This window comes from Spodoptera frugiperda, chromosome 25, assembly GCF_023101765.2.
Source record: "Spodoptera frugiperda isolate SF20-4 chromosome 25, AGI-APGP_CSIRO_Sfru_2.0, whole genome shotgun sequence".
In the NCBI taxonomy this organism is placed as follows: domain Eukaryota; kingdom Metazoa; phylum Arthropoda; class Insecta; order Lepidoptera; family Noctuidae; genus Spodoptera; species Spodoptera frugiperda.
In genome coordinates this window covers 9,802,694-9,814,872 of record NC_064236.1, presented here as the reverse complement: position 1 = coordinate 9,814,872, position 12,179 = coordinate 9,802,694, and the positions used below count along the sequence as shown (strand labels likewise).

The following is a 12,179-nucleotide window of genomic DNA, read 5'->3' as shown; positions in this document are numbered from 1 at the left end:
TGGAAGTGTACCAGGGTAAAATGAAAGACCGCTCTTCCCTCAACGAGATCTTAGCGCTCAATATATTACACCAATATACATACAATATCCCTCCCCATATTAGAATTTACTTGATTAAATCCGGACCAGCTGTACATAATATGTGCTTACATAAACGTACATGGTAATAAATCTTCGTCACATATCAAATATTAGGGTCCAACGTAACATTATTAGATTCTTCTATAATTACATGAACTTTCCTTTATTAGGAAAGCATAGGTACCTAAGTGGGTATAAGGTCACAGTCGCAATATGTACTTATATATTTCGTGTAACAAAGTTAGAGGCGGGAGGAAACCACTTTAACAAGAAAAAACGTTTCGCTGATCTCAAATTGTATTTACTGGTAATTTATCCCAGTAGGAAAGCGGTTCCATTTGCGCCAATCAGGGTAATAAGCGCGGTGTGCTGCTGCTGACCTGTCTACTTATACAACTGCATCAAGACAGCTGTCCCATCTCTTGCATTACGCCAAATTTCCCGGCGTAAATGCTTATTACACGGCTAATCATTGTTTTCCAAGTTTCGCTACTTCTACCTTTTTCTTGATGAGAACATTTGCATGACATGATTTTGATTTTAGTATCTGATCACAGGAGGATTTCTAGATATTTTATATTTTTATTTATGTGCGAGAATGTCTAAATTAGGTAGACATAACGTGACATCGCATCCGCTTAGCCCCAAGGGATTGGTGTAGTTGTTTCTGAGGATTATTTAATAACTTATTATAATTATTCTTCACTTATTTTCTGAAATATTTGTTTTGTAGTATTTATTTGAATTTGGTGATTATATTTTATTTGTGATAATCGGATAATTTATTTTATTTAATTTCTCGATTTATATTTGTACATTTTGATATGATGACTAATTTTTACGTATAGGATTTAATAACTTTTTAATAGAGCTCTAACTTTTGCTACGAATTTATAAGGCTTATGTGACGAGGTGAGATTTTCGCTTTTTATCTAGCGCAACATCTTATTAGTAATTACTAAAAATCAAATAAAAAAAAAGATAATAAAATCGCTTTGGTACAACCTGGGAAGTCGTTTAAAGAGAAGGCTTTGCGTTATTTTATTTAAAATTTATTTTAACGTGTCATGCAAATATTTTGTTTGAACCATAGTTTTCAGAATTCGTAAATAAGTAATAATTTATTTTATTTTCTCTTAAATAAATTTATTTTAATTCCTCTTTTGATGTTTTATTTTTAGTTGAAAGCCCAGGAATATTACATTTAATTCAAGCTTTCTTCCGGAAATTTTCAAGGTATTGAAAATTTCTGTAGTATTATGACTACGTGGAAATTGCAATTATATTTTGTTCAAATAGGGCACCAATTAGCAACTAGCGATTTTGCAATGCTTCTTATGCACTCAAGTGTGCAATTTAATATTTCGAACGGTTCGAAAATATTCTGAGACCATTTAAATACGAAATAATACAAGTAAGTAAGTATTTTTTTCATGGAATCGCACTTTTTGCAAAATATAGGTACACTTAGTGAAAATTATTTGGATGTTTGACTTGTTTTTTTTTCTGTCAAACATATTATTATTTCAGCCTGCAATATTCCATTGCAAGTTCTTTTTACAGCAATATCTATCAAGATATCACTTCTATAATTTTTATTCGAAATGAAGACGTTATTTTATTTGTTTTACACATCTTCATTACACCAGATTGAAGTTTATGGATTGCATATTGTTCAGTACTAGTCACAACAAAATATTTTATTAGTGACTCTATCATAACTGGTATTACACCAATCATTTGCTTCGTATACATAGTAACGAAACATCGTGAAAATAAAATCCAAACAATAAAAATACAACGTATAAAATAAAAATTCAAACAATACTGAAATATCTAACATATTCAACAAATATCTAACACAAATACTACGGCTAGGAAGTTGGGACGGCTTCTGTGTAATATTGACGTAAGTAAAACTCACTAACAGATAAACCGCACGTCACAATGTCCTCGCAATCTACGCTTGGAAAATAAACGATCATCACGAACGATGTTCGTTTATTCACACATAAAATAAAGAGCCATGAAACACTAAAATATTTGATGATCATTTCACTAACTACTGACTATTTGTTTAGCAACGTTTCCAAAAACCTGCACGAGGTTTGTGCAAACATTTGCCGAATTTAGCGAGGGGATTGAGCACTACACCACGTAATGAAATATTTATAAGCACATTTATTTTTGAGCACAATCACAAGCTTACTTGCCACTAGCTGTCATACTTCTTAGCACATAAACTTTAGCCGGTTCAAACTTCAAAATTACGAGCGACGGCAACTACAAGTTGCTTTTAAAATACTTAACACACTGGGAAATTACAGAAAGTTTACAAGTAAAATTCTTAAATCTAACAGGTGTCTACTGGGAATTGACAGATTACCACTATTTACTTCAAAAAGCATAATAAACTTTAAACACTGACGCGAAGCACAACATATTCGCAATCACGGAAGTTGTTATCAGCGGCACAAAATATTGCTGTAAATATAGTTTGCAAGTGTGTTTAGTGTGAGTTTATGTGATGTTTCTGTGATGAACTTACCCAGAGGGCGAGGTACAGCACACGCCGCGGCGGCTGCCAGCAGTAGCACGTTGAGCGTGTGCATCTCGTTTCAGCGCTCGACTGATAATGCTCTCCGCTGCCGGCGTGCTTTCTGTTTACCGCCAGGAGCCGTGGGCGCGCACTCACTCGGCGCCGATCGATACCCCGCCCACATCAAAACTTCTTATCACCATGAACAAAACGCCTCAACTTCACTATAGCCAACGACTACTTAATCCCTTATGGAACAACTAAGTTAAGCGAGTGAAGTCCATCTCGTGTTATCCTTTTCAATTACAATTCCTGTGCTGGTAGGAATAGAGTCGATTTCTAAAACTTTTGAGAGTCCCGCCATTCGAACGTTCGTAGTTATACGTTCAAATTGAAAATTGCCCGCCGATTTTGGATGACAGTTATCATGTCCGTGCTAACGAGTGTACTCATGCTTGCTTTATCAAGATTATTATCGTGTCGTTTATCTGTCCAGTTATTTTAGCTATTTATTTTATTTAATGGTTTGAAGTTTGTTTTGTTTACTATATATTTTATTTAGAAAATAAAAATAAATATATTATAGACTATTTAATGAAAACATTGTTAATTAGGATTCCAAACAAAAATATACTCTATTTATTCTTTTAGAATTACTTTCCTTAAAATAAACAGCCATGCTTTTATGTTGGTAATCCTTTAAAAGGGTATTTATTTACATTCGTGTAGGTTAATACAACAATGTAAAGTAGGTTCTGTCATGGTTACGTCTTGAAAATGGTTAGATTAGCCTATAGAACCGAGCTCCGCTTTTCAACAGGTGGCCGCTGCGAAAACAAGTGATTCCTAGCATGTGTTAGGTATTTTCTACTTTAAATCGTTGCTGAATTTACAAATGTTTGCGGGAAATGGAAATGTTAGTTAACATTTAATTATTCAAGAAAATAAAATATGGTTTACGTGTAATATAAAGTGAAGTTATTCTCTGACAGCCTCTTGGCTTTTAAACATACCTTAGCCATGAGCACGTTCTCCCCTTTTGTTGAAAGAGCTTTTGTAAAGCACGACACAAAGGGAGGCGGCTCTATGAATTCTTTGTGGCCGTCTGTGATAGAGAATATTAGCGTCACTACTTGTAGGGCCTCTAAAGGTTTGTGCAAACTTACCCTACTTCTTACAAGATTTTAATTTTTAATTGGCTTCCCTTTTCCATTTTTATTAAATAAACATCAAATTTAAGGCTTAGAAACTTTGGAACTTTGTCTTATACAATACAGTAAAGTTATTGTTTCAATGTATCTTATTTGTAGTTACGTTACGTATATAGTTTGGTGGCTATGTTTATCTTTTCAGGCCAACCCGATGGTGTCAAATGTGAAATGCTTAATTGTAAGTAGGCCGGCGGCGATTGCTGTTGTATCGAAAAGTTATAAAGACGTGGTAATTATGTTTTATGGTTATGATAAACTTTAATTACCAAACATTAACTTGTTTACATGGAAAGTATCTTCTTTGATAAAATGTGTGAACGGAAAGGGTAGGAAATTATTTTAAGTAATTATGTATTTATTGTATTGTGTTGGACCTAGCGGTATTCAGGTTTGTTTAATGTTTCTAATATTTACACACAGCGGTCGTAACAACAACGGCGTTGTTACACCTGGTTCTAAATAAAATTTTCGAGTCAAACAAAATATTGTTGGCGTTTCCGATTTTCTAAGCGTATGCGTATATACGATGTTTGTCGAAAATCTCGTAATCGGCGTTTTTAACTGTCGAAAGGATTAAGGCTAATATCTATTTTTTAAGGGAGAAAAATCATCCAATGACTTCTCTCGCCTTGGGTGAGGCAAGAGGGAGTATCAGACTCTTATACTAAAAACCACCTCGTTCCTACTCCTGCTTAGAACTAGGACCTCGGTAAATATGCACGTACATAAAACCCACATTTCATCATTTATTTAATAAGTCCGAGTTATGTACCTAATAGACGTGCCTATCTTACATACATAGGTTTCTGTTTCAAACCCTTATACTAAGAAGAATTTGGCAACAAAATTGACAAAAAGATATTAAAACCGTATAGGTATTTTACTTGTAAATACGAGTATATTTTCGGCATCATATACCCCTAGGTAATATCTTTCTGATATGTGTCTAATAATAATTTTATTTGCTATTATATATATGTATTTCAATAACAAAGGAGCTCTTTCCGAGCGTGCGTTTATTCTTCACGCCTGTGTGAATCAATTAAGAATTACTGTGTTGAAAGCTTAACAAAAGACGTGGCTAGACCACCTAGCAGCCTCCCAGGTCTATTTATAGCCTATTCAACATGTTTTAAGAAAGGCGGACTTGATACTGATAAATGTATCAACTTATTTTGTTAGAGAAATACCACTGTTTAAAGTAAATACACATAGTTAAAAGTAAATACACATAGTTTTTATTGAATACGTAAATAAACCTAACGAAGTGTAAGCATAGCATATGGACGGATAATTTTTTTTATCGTGGATTTTCGGTAAAACCTCTATCCGACACTCGGTGTAGTTTTAACCGAGAAAAACAAATATTATACGTTTTAATTAGATCAATTACATTCGTTCGAAACTAGATCGCCGCAAAATATTTAGCTACAGGTTTTCAGATGAACAAACGTTTTTCAGCAGAAAATAATAATATTTTGCATTTAAATATTGAAATTTGCTCTGTTGAGCTTAGTTTTAAGAGAAAATTACGAGAATGTATTCGGATATGTATAATTAATGCATGAACATGATTGGAAAATATTAATTAGTCTTAGATAAAATAATTGCACTAGCTACTAACAAAATACATCGAACGCTAATTAATATTCCTTCCCGGAATGAGTCGTAAAGAGACTCCTATGTAGAATACTTTTTCTTTTTTTAAGTCCATCTGATACATTAATTAATTAAGAATATTGGACGCGTATCTTTCCCTTTTTTCTGAAATAAATCCTAACGATGCGACTGTACCTACTTGGTATAAGTCGGTAAAGGTGAAACTCGTATGTAGAATACGTTTTCTTTTTTTTAAAGCCATCTGATACATTAATTATTCAAGACTATTGGACTCGTATCTTTTTCCCTTTTCTCTGAAATAAAACCTTACGATGCAACTGTATATTTATTAAAAATATCACATGAGCTCAGTTGAAGCAAGATATACGAAGAGGGAATTCTCTAGAGATGTAGCCAGCTCTCATTACTTTTTAGGAAGTTTTTTTTTTATTACAAACATATGTAACTGATATTTTTGTATTATCTAACTGACGGATTGAATGGATTCATTAATTAGTAATTATATTTCTAAGTATCTGTCCAAGTAGAAATAAAAATTTAATTCCTGCCACAGCTGGTACATTAAATACACGAAATATGAATACAAAACTATATGAAGAGATAAGAACTCAATCTCAGGTTTTCCACGAACATCAAAACTTTAGCGGATATTGTACATATTCAACAGGCCAAAAATCGAACAATAGGAGTAACGAATAATGTCGACTCTCCAGACTATTGTGGAAGAGAGATAGTAGTACTCGACGTAAAGTACAGTCGCTCTAGTGCTTCTGTTTAAGACTGCGACGACCCTAACCCACTTCGATGGAAATGGGAGATGAGTGGAAAAATAAAAACGCGTTCAGACAAGTTCAGTTTTTAACTTTATCACATCTTATATATCAAATCATGTTGCACTATGGGCCTTTCTTACATAAGAGGCGTTGGATACTATTTACACGCTTGGCAGAAGCATCACAGTTTGAAATTTCAGGTTTATTAGAGAGCCCTGTTTCTCAGTATCTATCAGTCCTTAGTCAGATCTTAAGATACCTGGAGAAATGTATAGTGACAAATGTATTTTACCCTGCTGTCACCACACGGCCATGGAGTGACTTCATTCCTAATATAATTGGTTAAAGTCGCCTTCGATTTGATTCAATATTTCAGCTACGAGGCTGGTTTACTTAGCTGGCTGTCAGAGCCATTCAGCCATTTCCGCAGCGATGCCGGTCGGAGCCCCTCACTGTATCTTCATTGCTAAAGATACCTACCAACTGATATCTGGTTAACTTTCAGTATAATATTCATGTAATAAACTGGTCTTTTAGTATTTAGTACATAGATATAGTAGGTAGTACATACGTACGTACGTACACACGAGAATGTATCAAGGAAATATGGCTAACAATATTTTTCACGCGGCTGAAAAACCTTTCAAAGTTATTAGACCGCATGCAAAAATGTTCAAAAACTGCACACCTGCCTCATACTAAACAATGGAATATCGACAGGTTTCAGGATTAGTTCAAACATAGGCGCTATCGTTGTTACCTTGTTGTTTATGCTAAAAGCATTGCACAAGTACATTATTTGTTCAAACTTTCATTTAAGTTTCATCTCTTGTATTGTGAAAACCACTATAGGTAACAAAAAGTAACTAGTACATTTAATCACAATAGGTACCTATATATCAAAATGTTTGAAAAAGTTTGTTTAATATTTTATTTTAGTAAATTACTATGTAGATAAATAGGTTATAAATATACTAAAACTAGGCAACATAATATTATTACATGAATAATCATGTCACAATTACTGCGTTTCATCAAATACTTATTCGTTTGCTTTGCTCAATACTTTCACTTAAGACAGACTCGTTTCGTAGTCGCGTAGCAGCGTAGCAACGTAGCATCCAATTCAGGTCGGGCAAATATTTTTTAAAAGTAATATCCGACGAAATGTGAGCTATTTCATCAGATATAAAATCTCAACTATGAACTAAATATAATTTAATATCTCGTGCACCTAACCTGAATACCAGCGCAGGAACCGATGCAATATTGAAAACTTTTTAGACAGGCTCGGATTTCGGATAATATTCTATTCACGAAAATGTTTAAATAAAATGTTCATTTGATTATTCATTTACAATATGTATTCGAAACTCGGCCATTAGCTGGAAATACTGGCCAAGTGGGAGCTAAACTTAGTTTGTGCCTTTTAGCTTTCATTAGTATTGTATATTTTAGCAGTTGTTTCTATTTGTAACAAGACTGGGGACAGATAGTTGTGTCTGACTTGTAGACTAATTTTGTTTCTATATATGCATGCTCTGATTCCATATTAAATGTATTAGCGGAAACTTTTCGGGGACAGTACGTACTACGATGAATTACTACCGTGCGTCGTAAATAGTATGAAATCTATTATTGTTTACCAAGATGTTTTTATTTTCCTAACACTATTTAATTTTCATGTTGTCAATAAAGTTACTTTTACTTCTTTATTACTGTCTAACAGTTCAGTGAATACATAATACGATGTTTATAATTGTAACGCCAGCACCGCAAACTTGAAGGTGAAATGACGTAGGTAAGTGTATCGGCAACAACGCACAACTCGTGTAACGTTTTCTACCTTTCTCGCGTTTCATGAATATAATGAGTTGCGCACAACTCACAACATCATTTAAAACAAAAGACATTTGAGAAGTTTCGATAAATATAAAATGAAAATATTTTTGCGTGTTGTAAATTGATAGGCCTGTTGTTATAAATTTTCCGATAGCAATTTTTCGCTATGAACTTGAATTGGACAGACGACAAACGGTTATAGACGTGATTCTATTAGCGTCTAACTGTTGTTCTGTTCAGACCAATTACTGCGATCTCTATCAAGAAAATGATTTGAGAACAATAGGAATACAATAAGAATATCGACATTCGTATTCTAAAAATAAACTCAAAATCAGTAATAAGTTGGTACACAGAATAATACTTTCCTTATGGCAAAATGGTTCCCTTCAAGGCCATCGAGTATAGATTTCATTTTTTGGGGGTGTGACGAGGGGTGAATGCCATGATAACTGTCTGAGACTCTTTCACAGCAAAGTATAAGGTTCAATCGCCATGTCTGTCAAAATTATTCAATTCTCAATGTTGTTTGGTATTTAAATTTAAAAATTTTGTGGTATATATAGCTTGTGGAGTCTTAAATTACCGTAGGCTCACCCCTAATTACGATAGGTTCGACATGTAATTAGTAAAATGTGGGTTACGTTAAATAAAGACCTTCTCATGCCCCATCGTAGTCATACACATTATGACATTATACATATGTATGGTATACCTACATTATCTATTATGTGTGGTACATACTCGACTGCGACTTAAGATTACTGTGGCTTGTGTGAACGTGTTCATAATACTTAATTTACTAATTGAACAGTAGCATAAAGTTACGGGTCGAGCTAAGGAATGGACGGAATTTAACACAGAAATGTATTGAATAATGAATTATTTTCCTTCTAAAGCCACTAGAGGATACCGACTTTATTGTTTTAAGGTATTCTTAAAGAAAAATTGAATCAAAGGTTTTCCGTGTCCCTGAAAGAAACCTTTGAAAGTTTCCATTATAAAGTTAATTGTATTGACTACAAAACACTTAGGAACTGCTTGAACTTGTAATTGCATTTAGAGCCAGAAGGTGAACCTGTTTAACTTTCCCTTTGTGCCTTGCATCTGCTATCATACGTCGTGCGCAATATTCTCGCAAGATTAGAGCCGAGAGCGAGCCCACGCTGCACTGCTATTATCTAGATACTTCTGTTTCACTGAACAATATCCATTCTACAAAGGCTTTCATGTAAATGTTATATTGTGTTTAAAGGGAAACTGTACTCCTGTCCTTATATAGAGCAGAATGAGAAATGGAGCTAAGTGAAGTTTTTTTTTAAACCATTTGCTTGAAAATATAGTTTGGGAAACTTCAAAGTTTTGAAATCAATTCAATGGACCGTCTCTCGTGTTCTTGTTAAAGAACAAAATTTTCGTTAGAGCAGACCTTTGAGCTCCAGTGGAGTGCAAGCAAGTAGTGTAATTAGTGTAAAGTTCAAAGATTCAGTAATAAGTAAAACTACGTTGTATCTGTTAGCCGGCCACTCTTTGTGAGTCCACGTTAGATGTCGTCTCTCGAAGAAACTTTCGAAGCCGATGGCGATCGGCTACAAAAACTTTTATGTTTAATGGCGGAGTCTTCGAGCTGCTTTTGATGGCTGATAAAATCTGGTCTAACAATATTACGTGATACCCTAACTTCTATTAACACTAAACTCAGATGAACGTTATATGACATGCCTTATATTGGAAAATATGTATTATAAGAGCTCGTAATAAATACGAACAGTAGGAGATTATTGTGTCCCTTTCGCATTACTTGAATTGGGGGATCAAATTTGTTATACTACAGGTTAACACCTATTTTATGAAGCAGCCTGAATTTTGGAGATAAACCGGTTGAGCTCGGCAACCTCAAACCTAGTTGGGAAGCTGCCAAGAGAGAGAAGAATGATTTTCTGATATGAATTCAACGTGAGACCGATATTTGTGTTATAAATTTTAATGTATTATAGCCACCTCGCCGATCGAATGGTCACAAATGTGCTAGAAATTCTCCGTTGGACAAGGGTTAAGCCAATGATTACGTTATTGAGATTTCTTATTACGTAATTTTCATGAACTGCTTGTCCGGAATAGGGTCCTGAATTGTCTCATTCTTTTAGCAATAAACTATAGATAATCCCTTATTACTAAATAATAATGATAATATGTTTTCTAGAAACTAGACATAACATAATATGTAAGAATACTTTCTTAGTTACAAAAATCAAACCACCACGATTAAAAATCGTTAAACAGGAACGGATGGGACATTCCAAATTAAACATGAAAAAAATAATGTAGGCGTAGGTTTGCATTACATCATCGTAATCGAACTAGTTAAACTAATTTCTATGAACTTAAATTAGTCTGTCGAGTTTAGGTACAGTTAAAGTTGTGTTTATATTACATCACGCCTTTTGCTCAAAGGCAGTGAACAAAGGTCCTAGGAATTGTCCAGTTTCTATGAGAGAACTATGATTCAGGATTTGAATATTTTACTAATCAATCGCTCTTTCAGCCTATCTGCTGACAAACCAGCGTTTTATTTTTTTGTACTATAATATATCAATGTTTAATGTCGTTGTTTCTCTCACGCGATAATATATTTTACTGGAAACACATACCTACAACTTAAGTGATTAATAGTTGTAGTCTCCTACGGTACCTTTCTACGTAAATTAATTACGAATTACAAAGTCGGCTAATGCGATGTCGACGTACTACAAACGGTATGAAGTACGTGGTGTATTTTAAAAATGTTCTTACAAAATCTAAATCAGATTTATTTGAAAACAAAACGGTTATGTAGGTCAATACATCCCTGGCTACATCTTCAGAGAAAAATGGTTTTCATAATACAGTTATTCAGAATATTCGATACAAAATAGGAAGCGATATGAATTCATATTCCGTAGGTATTCAAATCACCAATATTTCATCAATTTTATTTAATAGCTTCAGTAGATAAGTAAAGAACTACATATCTAAGAATCCTTTGTTTTCAGTTCAGGGAACCACTTCACATGCTCATTTAAAATTCAATTAATGACAATGATCACTACCAATTGATTGCAGTGAGGGTTACTTTAAATGCATTTTAAATACTTCGAATTTCTGTGTTTTCTAGGAGCCCATCTTGCGTGCAACATGTGTAATGTCCTTGCCCTTTACTTGACAGTTCCTACAACCCATTACCAATTAGTTTAAACAAATAACTGTTAATTCACTGATAGTATCTACAGATTCACTTCAATTTAATTGGCTAAAATATTGGTTTTTGAATAGGCAAAAAAAATATATGTTACCACCATGTATGTTTAGACTATTAATAACTATTATTGAGACCTCCTCAACATAAAGAATTATAAAACCCACAGGAAGAGCAGGTACGGTGATACACGTATTCTGTCATGCGACTGTTGCTTTTTACATAAGTATTATTATTTAACAAAGAGGAACTTGCAATATTAAGTATGTCCTTTTTTACTTCAGTGTTTAACCTGGAGTACAGGCCTACACTCATTTTTTATCAGTTGTGTTACTAATTCCATTAATTTACTTTAATAAATCCACGTCTCCATTTATTACTTGCCTACCACTGGTAGATTCCGAATGTAATGACTTATCAGTTAGTAAGTAAAGTGCTCCTAGAACTAGGAATGGTCATTTGTAAGCAATTTTAAAATCAATACTTAGTTGTTTTTTTCTGTAGAAATCACTTAAAAATGCCCCCGAGGCCAGCGTAGTGGGGTTTAATGAAAATGAATTGTTAAAGAGCTACGACGGTCGTAGTCGTACATCAAATCGATTCATGGATTTCAAATGCTTAATGTAGTTTTCTCGTTAATTTTTCATTTTAAACCATTAGGTACAGTTTAGTTTCTTGGATTTTGTAAATCGTTAGTTGCATTGTTACTAATCGTATTAAATGATAGGTACATTAAAGAAAATCTAGTATTATTTCTAACCCCAATACCTATCTTTATCATAAAATATGACGTCTTATATAGACAGGATATTACCATATTTTACGCGAGGCTACTACTAACTATATTTTATTAAAACCGTATAAAAGCTCCACATGTT

General features: G+C 33.7%; 1 protein-coding gene across 6 annotated transcripts in view; it reads right to left on the bottom strand.

The window, feature by feature from the left end:
• The window catches only part of LOC118262924 (protein cab-1), a 38,699-nt gene that overhangs the window by 18,611 nt on the left and 7,909 nt on the right, over positions 1-12,179 (bottom strand). For 3 of the 6 annotated variants that reach the window (XM_035574638.2, XM_035574613.2, XM_035574628.2), the window contains exon 2: positions 2,630-2,937. In XM_035574638.2, the coding sequence (XP_035430531.2) occupies positions 2,630-2,693 (64 nt within the window). In that variant the 5' untranslated portion in view covers positions 2,694-2,937. Of the gene's footprint in view, positions 1-2,629; positions 3,166-12,179 lie in introns of all 6 variants that reach the window. The other 3 variants (XM_035574620.2, XM_050704484.1, XM_050704485.1) reach the window with 3 other exon arrangements.